The sequence below is a fragment of the Cryptomeria japonica genome, chromosome 10, assembly GCF_030272615.1.
Source record: "Cryptomeria japonica chromosome 10, Sugi_1.0, whole genome shotgun sequence".
NCBI lineage: Eukaryota > Viridiplantae > Streptophyta > Pinopsida > Cupressales > Cupressaceae > Cryptomeria > Cryptomeria japonica.
Genome location: NC_081414.1, coordinates 668,858,417 through 668,876,776, shown reverse-complemented (window position 1 = coordinate 668,876,776; position 18,360 = coordinate 668,858,417). Strand labels below are relative to the sequence as shown.

At 38.0% G+C, this 18,360-nt stretch overlaps 1 protein-coding gene across 1 annotated transcript; it reads right to left on the bottom strand.

Moving 5' to 3' along the window:
* Positions 1-540: 540 nt before the first annotated feature.
* LOC131027507 (uncharacterized) lies at positions 541-3,991 on the bottom strand. Its single transcript, XM_057957590.2, has 2 exons — positions 3,601-3,991; positions 541-692 (listed from the first exon to the last, which is right to left on the bottom strand). Exons 1-2 carry the CDS (start codon positions 3,989-3,991, stop codon positions 541-543), a joined length of 543 nt encoding a protein of 180 aa, XP_057813573.2.
* Positions 3,992-18,360: the final 14,369 nt, after the last annotated feature.

Here is an 18,360-nt window from a genome sequence, read left to right as displayed (position 1 = left end):
TGTAGCATGGGATATAGAAAGTTCCCTGAAGCAACCGATGCTTTCAATGAATTGAGTGAGAATGTTTATATGTCACTTTAGCTCTCTCTTTTCCTGCCCGTCTTTCTCTGACCTAGTGATCTCTCTCTTTGCCGAAACCTGGAAGAAATGATTATCTGAATCCCTACTCATGTTTCTGAGCTCCACCTTAGTGATCTCAAAATCTTCTGTACTGACTTCCTTGTCTTTGTCCTTGGGCTTGTATGAGGCAATCTCGGCAACCCACTTCTCAGTTCCTTCATCATTATCCATTCGAGCAGTTGTTTTGAACCTTTTTGGCTTGGGGCCCTTCTCTGTGTACTTAACTACCATGTCCTAAATCGGAATGTTCATGGGAATGAAACTACATTTTTTATTTACCGAAGTGGTTAGCCACTTAGGGGTTGCACTGGAACTAGTTTCTCCTCCGATCACTTTGGAGGGTGGTGTCATGGCTATGGTAACTGCATGGGAATCTATGGTATAGACAATGTAACTATCAATATCTTCAACTTCAAATATCTAAGCATTAAGAATCTTATCCTTCACCTCTGTATCTTTGGTTTGGTCCATTCTTCTCTGAGCAGAACTTCGTGACCTAGTATGTCGAGGAGTAGAGAAGTCCAAAGCCGGATTAGACTTGAGCCTAATGTGAGATGGCTTTTTATCCTTACCTACATGAACATGCATAGAAGTATGATTAGAAAAAATCTTTGGTGAATGCAAAGTAACCTCACTATTTCTTGTAGAGTTGGACTTGCCGCCTAATTTCACTGCTTTCTTCCTTTGAACCCATTCTGTGGTTCTCTCCAAAACCCTTTTTGTTTTTAGCTGTATATCATCTTCTTCTTCCCCATCCCAGTTGATATGGGACACTTCAATTTCAGCTTGGACTAAGTATCCAGGTTCAAACAGTTCTAGCTAATCTTCTTCAAGCCCATTTATGTCAAGCTTTACCTACAGTGAAATGACTTGCTCCAACACCATTCTCATGTTTTCCCTTTTAAACACCTTGAGTTCATCACTGCAATCCTCCCAGAAGTCCTCTAATTGTGGAATTGGGAGACACGAAATTAGACCAAGACTTCAAGAGAAACTCTTATTGTCAAAGCCTTTCCTTTCATGGTACAATGAGAAATTGAAGTTTTTCAAGTCTACTCCAATGCTCAAAGCATCTGACATTGAACTGCAGGATAAAATCCCCAACTAAATAGGGAAATGATCCTCCCATTTATCCCTGGTTTGAGCCTTTTTAATCACTGTAGCCAGCTCCCTACAAATCTCTGCCAAAAAAAAATAATCTGAACAAAAATGAGGAAGCTTGAAGGGCTCTTCTTCAAAACCACCTACTCTTATGTAGCAAAAGTGAGGGAACTGGATAAAGAAGCTACCAAATCTCTTCACCAATGCCTATGCATCGTCAGACATCCTCTTGGTTTTTATGTTCTTTAAGTCATAGCACAAATCTCCCAGGAAGGCATTATGTACCCTCCTAAAGTCTTGCAGGGCATTATCCTTTTGTAACATAGGGTAAAATTCATATACAGAGACTTCTCCCTCAGTGAGCTACCTACGTATTCCCACTATCTCCTTGACACATGCCAAACAATATATAAGATATGAGGACATGAAGAAATACTGCTTAAACTATTTCGCCATACTCAGCTGCTCCCTCATGGAATCGATAATCAGTTTTGCCCAATCGAGGTATTGCTTTCCTTCTAATACCAGCTACACATAGCAATAAATCCAGTCATCAAAACTGTAGGCTTCTGCTGAACCTCTGACTTGGTGCAACAGTAACATAACATCATGAATGTGAGGAAGCATATGGTTCTTGTTGGGATTCTTGGGCAATCTGGAACCACCCCTTTGGGGAACCTTCAACCAGTATTTTGCTACATTATTTTGGTGCCCAGTTTGATCTGCCTTTAACTCAGTGATTGACTAGGCTAGTGAAAAGATTGAGAACTGGTAATCAAGTAGTCTGAAAACAAAGGAAATTACCTCATGGTTAATGGCAAGGAGGGTTTCACCATTGTCTCTCCTGATGGTTTTGGAAACTGGATCATATCTAGCAATACATTCACTAACCAGTTCTGGGCAAGGGATAGCTGCAAGGAAGGTTGCGGCCTCTATGAGACCACTACTCATAATTTCTACACCAAAGGAACCATCAATTCCCTTGAACACCCTTTCCTTTATAACTTCAAGATTTTCCCCTTTTAGGTCTATATCATTTACTATGGGCTCTATACATGCAAGACTAAAAATGTTTTTGAAAAGGTGTAATGTTGACTTCATAATTCATAGATGACAAGCCTTATTTCCTCAACAAATCTTACTACGAGAGAAGAAAAGCAGGTAAAAATAACTAGAGAGGATAGGAAATGAACTCACCTTCATAGTTTAGAGCAATCAGATGACTACCAACAAACAAACCTTCTATCCAAGAAAAATAACTCTGTAGTGACGAGGAACAAATTTTTAGAGAATTAACCCTTTCATACCTTATAGAAAAAGCAAATATGGACTCATTAAGTGTAATAATTCCAATCATCAGTTTAAATGTGATGAGCTTGTGGATTGGACATCGCACGTACGCATTGAATGCATGGTGGCATTTTTTGAAGTAACTGCCAGTTCCTGAAATGATTACTTTCTCTGAAAACTTAAACAGTTGACGTCACTTGAGATATGGTTCACCCCTCCTCATACTTGGCAATAAGTGCATGATCAAATCTTTTAGCTCATGGGACCCACTGAATTTGAACACGCATGAACATTCTGAACAGACTTCATTGAGGTTCAAGTAGTTCAAGGCGTACACCGCATCCAGGAAAACTCTCTTCTGAAAGGATTAACTATGTTAAGTGTTGTTGAACCTTTGAACCGTGTTGAACATGTTGAACACGCCCGAATTGTTTGAACAATATTCAAGAAGTTCAACGCCTAGAGAGAGATGATATAACACATTACCGAACACGACCAGTAAAAGAACTGCTGCAAAACACTTTAAGTGAATGTTAGTATGAAAACCTCCTAAACACCTAAGAACCTGTGGATCCTAAATGAACCTTATGAACCTGCTTCAAAATGGGTCAATGAGTTCACGAAGTTCAAACCGATCATTAAAACTTGGCATTTCAGATTTAAAGACAATCTACAAATAGATTAAGGATTTGAACTGAGGAATTCCAAGAAAGACAAGGACTTCAATTAAAATTTTATAGGGTGATTTACTCCTATTATGAAGGATAAATGATGCAGTAACGTTGGCTCTGATTGGGGATTGTATTTTGTGAAGGAAAGTGCAAAGAACTCTAAATCTCTAGTTTTGCATAGCCAAAAATAGATAGGGGAACAAAATAAAACTCACACCTAAACAAACACAAAACAAAACACCTAAACTACTATATACATGAATTTTTATTCACAGGTTTCATAGTTTATAGAGCTTGAGATCTTGCCCATTGTAGGTATAGGGCATAATCATTCCATTGGAATAGTTGAGTCTAAAATAATTTTGTCCCACCACTTCATAGATCTTGAATGGGCCTTTCCACAATGAGTCAAATTTACCGTGGGCACCCTTTGGTTCTTTCTTTTTATCCCATAATAGTACTTCATCTCCTTTAAGGAAACCTCTTGGCCGAGCTCTCATGTCAAAGATCTTCTTCACTCTATTCTGATGCTCCATAATTCTATCCACCAGCATTTCTCTTTCTTCTTCCAACTTCATTAGATACATAACCCTCTTCTCTTGAGCATTCTGGAAAAAGGAATCTTTGATTACTGTTTGAAGTTTGGCTGCTGACAATTCCAGAGGTAAAGAAAGTTTCTCACCAATCCCATACAAAAGCCCAAAAGGTGCCATTTTGATGGCTCTTTTAGGTGTAATTCTGTCTGCCCATAAGGCTTCATACACCTTCTTATGCCAATCTCGAACATTTTCATCAACCAGCTTCTTCATAATAGCTATTAGGTTCTTGTTGCTTGATTCTGCCAATCCATTACCTTGTGGAAAGTAATCGGAGGAATGTGAGAGAGTAATTTGATGTTCATAGCAAAACATAGTTAGTTCTTTAGAGGAGAAATACGATGCATTATCTACAACAATATTTTGAGGAACTTCAAAATGGACTAGAATGCAATCCTTGAGAAAGTTACACACGACCTCTAAATTCACCTTTTTAGTGGGAATAGTCTCCACCCACTTGGTAAAATAATCAGTTGCTATCAAAATGTACATATGGCTAGCAATAGAATGAGGGTTTATTGGCCCAATGAAATCAATACTCGTTTGAATGGTTCATCTATTACCACAAGCCTTAAAGGCAGAGCTGCTAAACGTGGTTTCCCAGAAAAGAGTTGGCATTTTTCACATTCCTTAACATAAACATATGCATCTCCAAACATGCTAGGCCAATAAAAGCAATTCCTTAAAATCTTAAAGGCAGTCACAGAGGATGAGAAATGCCCACCATAGGCTTCATCATGATAAACTTCCAGAAGCTTTTGTTGTTGAGGCTTATCCACACACCTTAAGTAAGTACCATCCAAAACTTTTTTGTACAGGACATCTTGCCAAATAACATACTTAGCAGCTTTTAACTTGAGATTCCTTTGCTCCTTTGTTAACAAATGACTTGGGCAGTTGTCGTAAGTCAAATAGTAGGCCACATCAGAAAACCACGTATCTTGCAATCCAATATATAGGCTCAATGGTAACTCTTTTTTTGTTTCCATCTCATTTTCTGCTATTAATTTGCATAAGCCTTGTCCTTTGACTGTCTTTGTAGGGAAAATGTCAAGATTGTATTCCTGAATATTTGCTACCCATGTCGCTCTTTTATTGAATCAGACCTCTTGCTAAGTTAAAATGCTTTTCACTACAGAATCTGGAACAAAAACCACAGAATGAGAGTGCAAAATGTAATACCGAAATTGTTTTACAACTTTAACCACAACAAAGGCTTGTTTCTTTGAAAGCAAATACTTAAGCTCATGCTTCTTGAGTGGAACACTCATGAACGCTATAGGTGCTTCAATCCCTAATTCATCTACTTGCAACAGTATTCTAGACATTGTATGTTCTGAGGCATAGCAGTATATAATGAAATCCTTTTTGAAATCCGAGTTGATGAGATTTGGCGCATTAGCAACTGAACTCTTGATTCTTTCAAAAGCTTCTTTGGCTTTTTTAGTCCATTTGAAAGGATGCCTTTTGCTCAATAGGCTGACGATATGCTTGGTAGTTTCTACAAATTCTAGTACAAACCGTCTTAAGAAATTCACCTAGCCAAAGAAAGACCTTACTCTAGTCTGATTTGAAGGTAAGCTGAGACATTGAATTACATTGACTCTCTCAGGATCAATCTTGACACCTTTTGATACGATATGCCCCAACAATTTGCCCTCAGTTACATAGAAAACTGACTTCTTTGGGTTCAAGGAGATTCCATGCTCTCGACAACGTTATAGAACTTCCTTCAGATCTTTGAGATGATTCTTCCTATCCTTAGAAAACATTGTCAAGTCATCTAGGTACACAATAATAATTCTGTCATGAAAATCCTTAAAAGAAGAATCCATAGCCCTTTGAAAGGTTGCTTTGGCATTTATCAAACCAAATGGCATACAATTATATGTGAATGTTCCCCACGGAGTGATGAATGTTGTCTTGTGCTATTCCTTCTCTGCAACACTAATTTGATTGTAACCAGAAAAACCATCTAACATTGACATCATTTTTGCCCCAGATACTGTCTACAGAATATGATCCATATTGGGTAGGGCATAGTTATCCTTAAGACTTGCCTGATTCAGGTTGTGAAAATCTACACAAATCCAAATTTCCCCATTCTTCTTCCTCATAGGAACAATATTGGCTACCCAGGTAGAGTGATGAATTGGATATATGATTCTAGCTTTAAGCATTTTATCTACTTTAAAAATTGTGTCTGCCATCATGGGGTTGAAATTTCTCAATTTTTGTCTGAAAGGAGAAACACCAGGCTTCAACGAAATTTGATGTTGAAAATTTCCATCCCTAAACTCCTTCAAATCCTCATAGGACCAAGCGAATACATCAATGTATTCCTTCAGTAGCCCACTAAGTATTCGTTTTTCCTCAGAAGAGCAACATTTGCCAATTGTTACCATTTTAGAATTAGATTCATCCCCCAGATTAATCTTCACACAACTTCCTTTCCCGTCATCCTCAGGAGCTTTCTTGCCTATGAACATGTTGTTTTCGGTGAAAAACCTCTCTAGAGTCACTAGCCCTTTTGGGATTTTGTTCCCTTTAAGCTGAATGATTTTTTTTCAGAATCAACACCCGAATCCGGACTAAATTCCTTGCAACTATCTCTGGAACCTTCAAAATATGATTGGAAAAATGAACGAGTGCACTCCAGAAAGTCTTTGATCTGGGCATTTGTATCAAATACTTTCCAATGGTTTACATTATTAGGGACACTAGGCCTATAAATCATTTTGATCCTGTAAGAATCATCCTTAAAGTCTGGATGCGATAACAAAAGAGAAGCTGAAACGACCAACAAATCCACCCTAGTGTTTTGATCCCTTGGTATAGCTTCAGTTGAGAAAGCATCAAAAATTTCTATCTCATCCCAAACCCTATTTCTATAATGTTTCAATCTATCATTCTTAATTGAATAGACATTTCTTATATGTCTGACATTCAGCTCCGCATCCCCTTTAACCTTGAGCAATTTAATACCTTTACACTTGACTTCATTTAATCCTAATAGTAATGCCTCATACTCTGCAGTGTTATTAGTATTCTTAAAATCTAACTTGAAAGAAAAAGGGAAAATGTTACCATTAGGAGACAACAAAACTACCCCTGCTCCAGAGCCAGAGTTGGCGCAACTTCCATCAAATTCCATCTGCTACAATCCACCATGTTCATCAACTGCTTCTTCAAAATCTTTTTCATCGGGTGTAAGGATGAGATAGTTTCCAAATTCACATTCTTGGAATAGAATATGGGCTTTGGGATTATCAGAGAGAAAGATTGTGTATTTATTTTTTGGTTCAGGTTCAAGTTTGATTTTCTATTTGCCAAGTGGAATGATAGCTTCTGACCGATCCATCTTAATTTCACCTCCAATCTCTTTACAAAAAGTTCTATTTAAGAGCATCCCATAACTTGTAGGAATGTCAGCAACCAAAATAGTCAATTTTACCCTTTTATCAGGACATGTTGCTAGCACTTCCTGCACATCCTTTACCTGTCCAATAAGAGGGACCTGCATCCCATCCATTGAATAACATCTCCCAAATGTCTTAGTGAGTGTTAAACCTAAAGACCTAGCAATGGATGAAGGCATTATGTTATCTGATGCTCCTGAATCTATTATACAATTTCTAAGCTTTTGACCATTCAGGAGAAGAGATATGTAAAAAGGTTCGGATTTAAGAACTTCAATGTCAAGCCTATCTCCAGCATTGTGAAAAGCATAGGGATTAATCACATTAGTAGAAGAGCATGGAACAGATGCAGGTTTTTCAGCAGTAAACAAATCACTATCCCCCACACATTCATGCACTGAGGACTCTAAAGAAGAATCTCCTTTTACATACTTGACCAGTTTGTCTAGTTCCTTCGGGTTCAATTTCAAATATTTAGTAGTGGAAAGTTGAACAATTGAAACTTTACAAAATTCAATTATGTCAAAGGAGGAGGAAGAAGAAGAATTATTTTTACTTTCAAGATTTCTTTGCAAAATCTTAACTTCGGGAGTCTTTGCATGAGAGGGAAAATCATTACTTGTGGGGTCTTTACCGTTGAAATTAGCTCCAGAAGAGCTCGCAAAAGGAACAGGCTGGGAGGTTCATTGATTCCTTGTAAGGATTGCACATACAAGATCTTCAAGAGTTGCCAAAATATTACCACCTCTTTCTGAATCTAACTCATATTCAAGGTAGAATGATCTAGAGTCGCCAGGTACCTCTTGAATTTTCTCTACTTCAGTGAACTCACCTAGTTCATCCTTTGCGTTTTTCATTTGAACATGTCTTATCATATCAGGACAAGAACCCCCATCATGATCTGTAGTGAGGTGAAAAGAGAACATAACACCCTTATCAGGAGGGGCCTCTATTTGCAATCTTTGCAGGGCAGTAGGCAATTGCAAAGATCATCCATAATTATACTGGTTTGGGGTTTTTTCTACTTATATCTTGATAGGGTTGTGGGTAGGAAACTCTAGGTTTCGGTATCTACCTCTTCAAAGAAATCATATCATTGACTAGCCTTTGAACAACTGGATCAGTTAAAGAGGTGGAAGCTTGGGGTTGACCTTGAGGAATTTGCACATCCTTTCTCCATTTCCTAGCTATTATTAGATCATTTTCAAGTTCTATAGCTTCATTTTGTGCGGTCTCAAGATTGGTTGGCCTATTTCTTTTGAGGTGGAAACCAACATCAGTAGGCATGGATTTTATAAAAAAACATTGTTGATTGTCAGCAGTTGGTCTTTTAGCCTGGGGAATTTTATGGATAATCTTATTATACCTAGCTACATAGTCCCTCATTGGCTCATGAATTTCTTTTTTCATTTGTGTGAGCTGAGCCAATAGTGAGTGCTCATCACCAACAGTCTTGAACTATTTCTCAAAAGTAGTTTTCATTGTTTGCCAATCAGTTATAGATCCCACTCGCAGATGACTGAACCAATTTGCTGCCCCCTTGGTAAGAGTTTGAGCAAAAATCCTAATAGCCACATCCTCATACTGTGCTGCTAGTATCCAAGTAGCTACATTAAAAGAATTCAAGTGTTCTTTGACTGAGACTTTTCCATCCCCATTAAACTTAGGTAGAACATCCCTTGCCCCTTTTGGAAGTGGATTATGGGCTCCGAGGGAAAGAGGTCTGACTGCGGCACCCCATGGTTGGGCCATAATGAAAACAGGGTAAATAGTTACAAGGGGAGGGGCTTGAACTCTAGTAAGTGTTAGTGCTTGCCAGTGGCTTGAAGAGGAAGGTATAGAAGTGGTTCTGATAGGAGAGGAAGGTCTACTCTTAGCGTTACTTTTGGGATTGAAATTTGTGGCAAATGATAACTCTTGAAATTCTTCAAAATAATTATCAATTACTCCCTCTCTCCTTTGTGACCTGGTATAAGGATGAGAATCCAGTGTTGTCACCCCTAGGGTTCCTAAGATCTTTAAACAATTCTTTCAACCTCAGCAATATTTTGGAGTTATGGGAATCTGTCTTAGACAAAGAAAACCCATGGATATTGTTAATTATGAGTTCAACTCTAACATGCTTGTAGCACGCTAGTCTATTGAATGTTCGGCATCTCCCCAACAGAGTCGCCAAAAATCTATTAGTGAACAGATTTTGCCTTTCTTCAAATTAATTAATTTCAAACTCTATCACCTTCTTTTAAAGACAAAAGTTTAGCTAAACAGTTGGGTAAGTGTAACATATACTACTTCCCTCTGAATTTTTGATAGGTACAGCTCCCTCCATTAGTTATTCAGGGAATAATCTAATTAAATTTTAATTGATATGCTTTTAACCTGAAAGCACGTAAGGCTACCTACTTCATTCTTAGATGAGAGGCTAATGATTCACACATATCTCAAACAAAAATTATTCTTCTAAATGCTTTAACATGAGAAATGGAAGTGACTGAAACAAAGTTCAGAACGCCAATTTAACAGTTCATAAAAATAGATAAGAGAAACCAAAATCTCTTTTCAAGCACAAAATCTTTCAAAATCTCACAGGAAGGAGTCCTAGAATAATAATAATATTTTGCATTGGAAAGGCGATCACTGTCATTTGGTTAGCTCACTATATGCAAAGATATATCACTACACAGATTCAAAACTCAAAGGTTTTCCTTCTCCCAAAAATAGTATGATCCTTTATATATATATATATATATATATATATATATATATCTTATGTGACAAAGACACAACAATACATGTATAAAACCCTTTTCAATTCTAGATTTTTAAAGTCTAATGACTTCCTTCAACAAAACAAAACTTCTAAAACCAAAAAGAAACTAAGTAAAAACTAACAAAATTCTAACCCAAAATCTAACCCTCATTCCATCCATCTTAATCTAATTTATAGTCTTTAGAGAAGAGGAGGTCTCCCTAAAAATTTGACCTCCTCTGAATCAGTTATGAAAACCAACAAAGTATTTTAGGGACAGATGTCCCGAAGTCATTTGCATAAGCATGAAAAATACATAAAAATAGAGCCTTAATCAACGCGTTATGTTGCTTTCCTATCATCATCTTCTTCTCCACTTTCTTGGGCGTCGTGGGCAATTGTGAGTTCCTGGATTACTGATTAGTTCAGATTCTTCATAGCATTGAGTTTGGCCTTTGCAGCCTCTTTGTTCCATCTGTGCTTCACCATCTTTTCGACATGCTTTGGTAACTAATCATTACTGATAAACATCATGGACTCGATCCGAGCGACCTGTGTTATATCTTTAGGGGTGAAATTGCCTTTAGCTTTATTTTCTCCATGTATAGCTTGAAAACCTTTATCGCATCCTACATGTTCAGCCTGCAAATCCCCAACTGCCAATCGTGGTTAGGATTAACCACTTTGTTGTCATTAACTAAACTGCATTGGAGGTCCTAGAGTTCATACACAAAAGTCTTAGCATCGGAAATCACAAATTTGAAGGTGAGCACCCACCACATTATGGTCTTCTTCAACACGAAGAGTTGGCATTCATCTATTACCAAATTGATTGAATGCTCTGTCAGGAATCTTGTAGCTCCACACTCTTCTATTTTAGTGAACATAGGCAAGACATTTTCCCATTTATGTTCCTCTTTCTCCCATGGCAAAATCTTGTTTTGAATTTCTACAACGAGCCTCTGCATCTCATCACATAACTTCCAGGAGTTTGTGATATACTTTTCTTCGTCTTTAATTACACCTTCAATCCATCTCTCCACAACCTCTGCAATGCTTTTAGCTCGTTGAACTTGACTCATTAGCTTTTTATTCTCTGGTGAACTAGGATCAAAGCTCTCTCTAGCATGGGAAATAGTAAGTGCCCCGAAGCAACCGGTGCTTTAAATGAATTGAGCGAGAATGTTTATATGTCATATTTAGCTCTCTCTTTTCCCGCCCGTCTTTCTTTGACCTGGTGAGCATTTTCTTTGCCGAAACCTAGAAGAAATGATTATCTGAATCCCTACTCATGTTTCCAAGCTCCACCTTAGTGATCTCAAAATATTCTACACTGACTTCCTTGTCTTTTTCCTTGGGCTTGTATGAGGCAATCTCGGCAACCCACTTTTCGGTTCCTTCATCATTATCCAGTCGAGTGGCTATTTTGAAACTTTTTGGCTTGGGGCCCTTCTCTGTGTACTTAACTACCATGTCCTAAATTAGAATGGTCATGGGAATGAAACTCCATTTTTTATTTACCGAAGTGGTTAACCACTTAGGGGTTGCACTCGAACTGATTGCTCCTCTGATCCCTTTGGAGGGTGGTGTCATGGCTATGGTAACTACATGGGAATATATGGTATTGATGATGTCACTGTCAAGATCTTCAACTTCAAATATTTGAGCATCAAGAATCTTATCCTTCACCTCTGTATATTTGGTTTGGTCCATTCTTCTCTGAGTAGCACTTCGTGACCTGGTATGTCGAGGAGTAGAGAAGTCCAAAGCAAGATTAGACTTGTGCCTAATGTGAGATGGATTTTTATCCTTACCTACATGAACAAGCATAGAAGTATGATTAGAAAAATGCTTTGGTGAACGCAGAGTAACCTCACTAATTCTTGCAGAGTTAGACTTGGTGCCTAATTTCACCGCTTTCTTCCTTTCAACCCATTCTGTGGTTATCTCCAAAACCCTTTTTGTTTTTAGCTGTATATCATCCTCTTCTTCCCCATCCCAGTTGATACAGGACACTTCGGTTTCAGCTTGGACTAAGTATCCAGGTTCAAGCAATTCTAGATAATATTCTTCAAGCCCATTTATGTCAAGCTTTACCTACAATGAAATGACTTGCTCCAACACCATTATCATGTTTTCCCTTTTGAACACCTTGAGTTCATCTTTGCAATCCTCCCAGAAGTCCTCTAATTATGGAATTGGAAGATACGGCATTAGACCAAGACTTCAGGAGAAACCCTTATAGTCAAAGCCTTTCCTTTCATGGTACAGTGAGAAATTAAAGTTTTTCAAGTTCACTCCAATGCTCAAAGCATCCGACATTGAACTGGAGGATAAAATCCCCAACTAAATAGGGAAATGATCCTCCCATTTATCCCTAGGTTGAGCCTTTTTAATCAAGGTAGCTAGCTACCTACAAATCTCTGCCAAAACAAAACAATTTGAACAAAAATGAGGAAGCTTGAAGGGCTCTTCTTCAAAACTGCCTACTCTTATGTAGCAAAAGTGAGGGAACTAGATAAAGAAGCTACCAAATCTCTTCACCAATGCCTATGCATCCTCAGACATCCTCTTGGTTTTCATGTTCTTTAATTCATAGCACAAATCTCCCAAGAAGGCATTATGTACCCTCCTAAAGTCTTGCGGGGCATTATCCTTTTGTAACATAGGGTAAAATTCATATACAAAGACTTCTCCCTCAGTGATCTGCCTAGGTATTCCCACTATCTCCTTGACACATGCCAAACAATATATAAGATATGAGGACATGAAGAAATTCTGCTTAAACCTTTTGGCCATATTCAGCTGCTCCCTCATGGAATCAGTAATCAGTTTTGCCCAATCGAGGTATTGCTTTCCTTCTAATACCAGCTGCACATAGCAATAAATCTAGTCGTCAAAACTATAGGCTTCCGCCGAACCTCTGACTCGGTGCAACAGTAACATGACATCATGAATATGAGGAAGCATATGGTTCTTGTTGGGATTCTTGGGCAATCTGGAACCACCCCTTTGGGGAACCTTCAACCACTATTTTGCTACATTATTCTGGTGCCTGGTTCGATCTACCTTGAACTCAGTGATTGACTGGGCAGGTGAAAAGTTCAAGAACTGGTAATCAGGTAGTTTGAAAACAAAGGAAATTACCTCATGGTTAATGGCAAGGAGGGTTTCACCATTGTCTCTCCTGATGGTTTCAGAAACTGGATCATATCTAGCAATACATTCTCTAACCAGTTCTGGGCAAGGGATAGTTGGGGGGAAGGTTGTCGCCTCTATGAGACCACTACTCAGAATTTCCACACCAAAGGAACCATCAATTCCCTTGAATACCCTTTCCTTTAAAACTTCAACATTTTCCCCTTTTAGGTCTATATCACTGACTATGGGCTCTATACATGCAAGACTAAAGACGTTTCCGAGAAGGTGTAATGTGGACTTCATAATTCATAGATGACAAGCCTTATTTCCTCAACAAATCTTATTATAAGAGAAGAAAAGCAGGTAAAAATCACTGGAGAGGACAGGAAATGAACTCACCTTCATAGTTGAGAGCTATCAAACAACTACTAGCAAACAAACCTTCTATCTAAGAAAAATAACTCTGCAGCGATGAGGAACAAATTTTCAAAGAATTAACCCTTTCATACCTTATAGAAAAAGAAATGATATGAACTTATTAAGTGCAATAATTCCAATCCTTAGTTTAAATGTGCGGAGCTTGTGGATTGGACATTGCACATACGTATTGAATGCATGGTGTCATTTTTTGAAGTAACTGCCTATTCCTGAAATGATTACTTGCTCCGAAAACTTAAACAATTGACATCACCTGAGATATGGTTCACCACTCCTCATACTTGGCAATAAGTGCATGATCAAATCTTTTAGCTCATGGGACCCACCGAATTTGAACATGCATGAACATTCTGAACAGACTTCATTGAGGTTCAAGTAGTTCAAGGCATACACTGCACCCAGGAAAACTCTCTTCTGAAAGGATTAACTATGTTAAGTGTTGTTGACCCTTTGAACCATGTTGAACATGTTGAACACACCCAAACTGTTTGAACCAGGTTCAAGGAGTTCAACACCTGGAGAGAGATGATATAACACATTACCGAAGATGACCAGTAAAAGAACCGCTGCAAAACACTTTAAGTGAAGGTTAGTATGAAAATATCCTAGACACCTAAGAACCCGTGGAACCTAAATGAACCTTATGAACCTGCTTCAAAAAGGTTCAATGAGTTCATGGAGTTCAAACCGATCATTAAAACTTGGCTTTTCAGATTTAAAGACAATCTACAAATGGACTAAGGATTTGAACCGAGGAATCCCAAGAAAGACAAGGACTTCGAATAAAATTTTATAGGGTGATTTACTTTTATTATGAAGGATAAATGATGCAGTAACAGGTTTAATATTTTCTTTTTGTTTATTGTGTGTGTGTTTTGTGTATGTTGCAGGGTACGACGACCATGAGGTGGCAGCCATGGAGGTGGCAGCCGAATGGAGGTAGGGCGGCGGAGGTTAAAGGGCCAAGGCGGGGGCGAAGGCGACCATGGGGATCCACTATGGATACCCATAGTGGCGGCCTCATGCCACTCATTGTGGTTACCCATAGTGGCGGCACCGACGCTGCCCATTGTGGTCACCCACAGTGGTGGCACCGACGCCGCCCATTGTGGTCACCCACAGTGGTGGCGCCGACGCCGCCCATTGTGGTCACCCACAGTGGTGGCGCCGACGCCGCCCATTGTGGTCACCCACAGTGGTGGCGCCGACGCCGCCCATTGTGGTCACCCACAGTGGTGGTGCCGACGCCGCCCACTGTGGTTGCGCATAGTGGCGGACGCGGCTCTGCCCACTGTGGGTACCCAAAGTGGTGGCACAGACACCGCCCATCACGGATGCCCATAGTGGCAGATGCAGCCTGTGGCACCTTCTAGGGAGGGGTAAGGGTTTCGGCCCTCCCAAACAAGTCTTTTTTAAAAAAAAAAAAATTTTATATTTTTTTATAATATATAAATATATATATTTACATATATATATATATAGAGAGAGAGAGAGAGAGAGATTTATATATATATATATATATCTTTCATTTTCTAGGGTTACAATCTCCTTTTTTTTTTAAAAAGAAACATGCAGGAAATAGCAAATTAATGACAGCATAAAATAGATACACATTTATCTCTCATTTTTTTTTTACATGCAAAAAGTGATCTAGTTAAACATGTATACAATATTCATTTAGTTAGATTAAATATACTTTTTTTTTTATTATGCAGCTCTAACAATATTATGTCTATCAGTTTCGACAGTTTGATAAACATATCAACCAATTCATTTCCTCTTTTAAAATAGTCATAAATCTATTTGCAGATTTTTGGATTTCTAAGTCTATGTATGCATACATTTTTTATTTTTTTTAAAAACACATAACAATAGACTTTTCTAACTAACAGGTTTATCTACAACATTTCTTTTCTTTTTAACTTCTAATAGTTAACTACAGGGAAAAGTAAATTTACATTAGTCTACTTTAGCTTTCTGCATTTTTTTTGAAGTAGAAAAATGACAGTAATAAATACAATAACAACAACATTTAAATATTACAGAAAAAAAACACTTAAAACATTCTCATTTCTCTTTCTGCATTTCTTTTTTTTTCTTTATATAAATTACAGAGATAAATAGATGACAGAATTCAGTTAAAAGACGGATTTAAATAAAAAATAGTTTTCGGATAAATGACAGATTTCATATAAGGGATAGATTTCAGATAAAAGACAACATCATTAACATAACATACTTTCATTCAAAAACACTTTTCTCATAAGAATATTTTGAGTACAATTTGTCATCCTCTACAAAAGGGTGAAATACCCAACTAGTCTCTCATTCCTAATAAATGAGGACTTAAATAAATAAACACATTTCTTTATACAAAAATAAATACAACATAAAGCTCCTCAATTACATCTCTACAACTAAAATATAATATTACATTTCCTATTCTTTTTCTGCAACTAAATTAAAATCAACAACTCCTAGCTTTCCTTTTTCTTCTCTTTTCCAAGCAACCTATATACAAATCTTAACGTTGTGACCATGGGGTGCTCACCTCCCAGCCTAGGCTTACTAGAAGCCACCCTCGAGCTTGGAGAACCAAGTCCTAGATGGGTTACACTCAAGAAAACACAAACAAGCATGGGAAAAAAAAACTCAGCAAACACATTCCCATCCCAAGGCTGAAAATTCATCACAAAATGTGATATTTACAAGGGTGGAAGTGGACCAAATACCTTCAAGGAGAACTGCAAGATAGTAGATCACAACCAACTCATGGCAACCAAGAACACAACAAAAATCATCTTAACCCAATATCCTTATGACCCCCAAGGCATACATGCCATACTTTCTCCCCTTATGACCCCCAATTGCTTAAACAAAACTATGCAGCAAGGGTCACATAAACAAACCCTTGAGATCACTCTCATAATGAGAGCCTCTCACTCTAAGGCTGTCAAATTCCTTCCACCCCCAAAACCATTCTACCCTCCCAAGGGTAAGAAGGCCTTCGATACTCCCAAAAAACAAGAAAATGCATAAACAAAAATAAGAGGAAGGTCACATAATATTTTCACAAAGGAAAAAGAAAGGAAAACAAAATTTACATTCATGCAATCCTACAAATAGATTTCCAACATACAAGTAAGAAATTGCGCCAACCTTGAATCTGCCAAGGGTTTTCTAGGGATAGCTTGGAGAAGAGCAGCCCAATTCCACAAATCTTTTCTGCAACACTTAGCCAAAAATTCTATTCTAAAACTGGTTTTCTTTCAAAATTGCAAGATCTCCAAAGATGGAGAGTGGGTGGTTAACTCACTAAGTCTCAATCTCTTGCCTAAGAAGGCTTCTCTCACTCCTTCCAACCTCTTGGATAGAGTGAGGCTCCCATTGGTTGGTCTTCCCTAGGTCTTACACACTCCCTAACCAAGGCACCTCAAGAAGAGGAATGAAATGGGGAAGAGGAATGACACATACCAAGATTGTTATTTAACCAAGGATGACACTCTTAAAGATGAAATTCGGCCATCTAGGAAAACCCACTTTTTTGGGTGGTTAAACAAGCCCTAGGGGAAAGGCACATGGCCAAATTTTGGCTTCACCCATAGGTACCCCATGAGGCCCAATAAAAATGCCCCAAAACTGACTCTAGGAGTTGGTTTAACCCTTAGAAAGTCCACCTAAAGTTTACCTACTGGTCAACTCTGAGTTGACCCTCCTTATGGCTCACTATCCTAGATTTCTTGGAACCTTCAAGGATAATTTGGTAAATATAACAATTAAAAAAAAAAAAATCTCTCAAAAAGGTGACATGACAATTGCCAACACAACATACAACATATGTGTCAACTGACACTACAAAAATAATTCTACATCACCAATACACACATGGCAATTGTCTCTTGAATGATTTAAACAATTTAATTAATAGAATTTACACACATGCAAACATTTACATTTATGGATAAAATATGATAAATACGGGGTGTTGTCTCTCCAAATAGACAACCCCTGGTTTTACAAATGTACATAGGCCTAGGCTTGATTCTCCATAATGTTTCCATGGTCACATGGATAATTTTCCTGCGCATCTCAATTACACATTAGTACTTTCCAATAGCCTCATATAATATTAAACACATAATAATAATATAAATCAATCACTCTGCATACAATTGACATCATACAAATCAATTTATCATATATCAAAGCAAATCCACATAAGTAATTATCATAATCCTCATAAACTTAATCCATTCATAAGATATGCATCATATTTCTAGCATCATAATAAAGTCCTACAAATCAAATAATGACCTACACCATCTCAATGTTATCCTATTCTAGAATCATATAAAATTCTATATCCATAATGCATGGAAATGAAGCATCAATATATCAATGTTATCCAATTCCTGGGATCATATAAAGTTTTATATCCATAATGCATAAAAATAAAGCATCCATAATAGTTCCAACATGAAAATCACCGAAATGATAGGATGGGTCGGGGTAGGGCCTCACACCCTCCCCCTCTAGGCATGAACTTCCTCCTGGAGTTCATCAAAAAGATGAGGGTATTGTGATCTCATACATGTTGCATCCTCTCATGAAGCTGTAACCTCATCATAGAAATCCCACTGGACCCTAACCTGGTCCAGCTCTCGACCTCGAAGGGCCAATGTCCGGCGAGCCAAAATGTGAATGGGCTCCAAAGCTAGCTGCCCATCCAATTCCACCTGTAAGGCATTCCAATCTAAAATATGAGACTCATCATAGATATACTTCCTCAAAATTAAAATATGAAACACATCGTGGATGCGTGACAGGCTAGGTGG

Bases quoted from the DNA above. Each gene is read 5' to 3' on its own strand.
- LOC131027507 (XM_057957590.2), bottom strand. From the start codon at position 3,991: ATGAAGAAGCTGGTTGATGAAAATGTTCGAGATTGGCATAAGAAGGTG. The intron at 693-3,600 runs GTAAATTTGACT...ATGTTCATGTAG, and splicing joins AGAACCAAAGGGTGCCCACG to GTAAGGATAAAAAGCCATCT.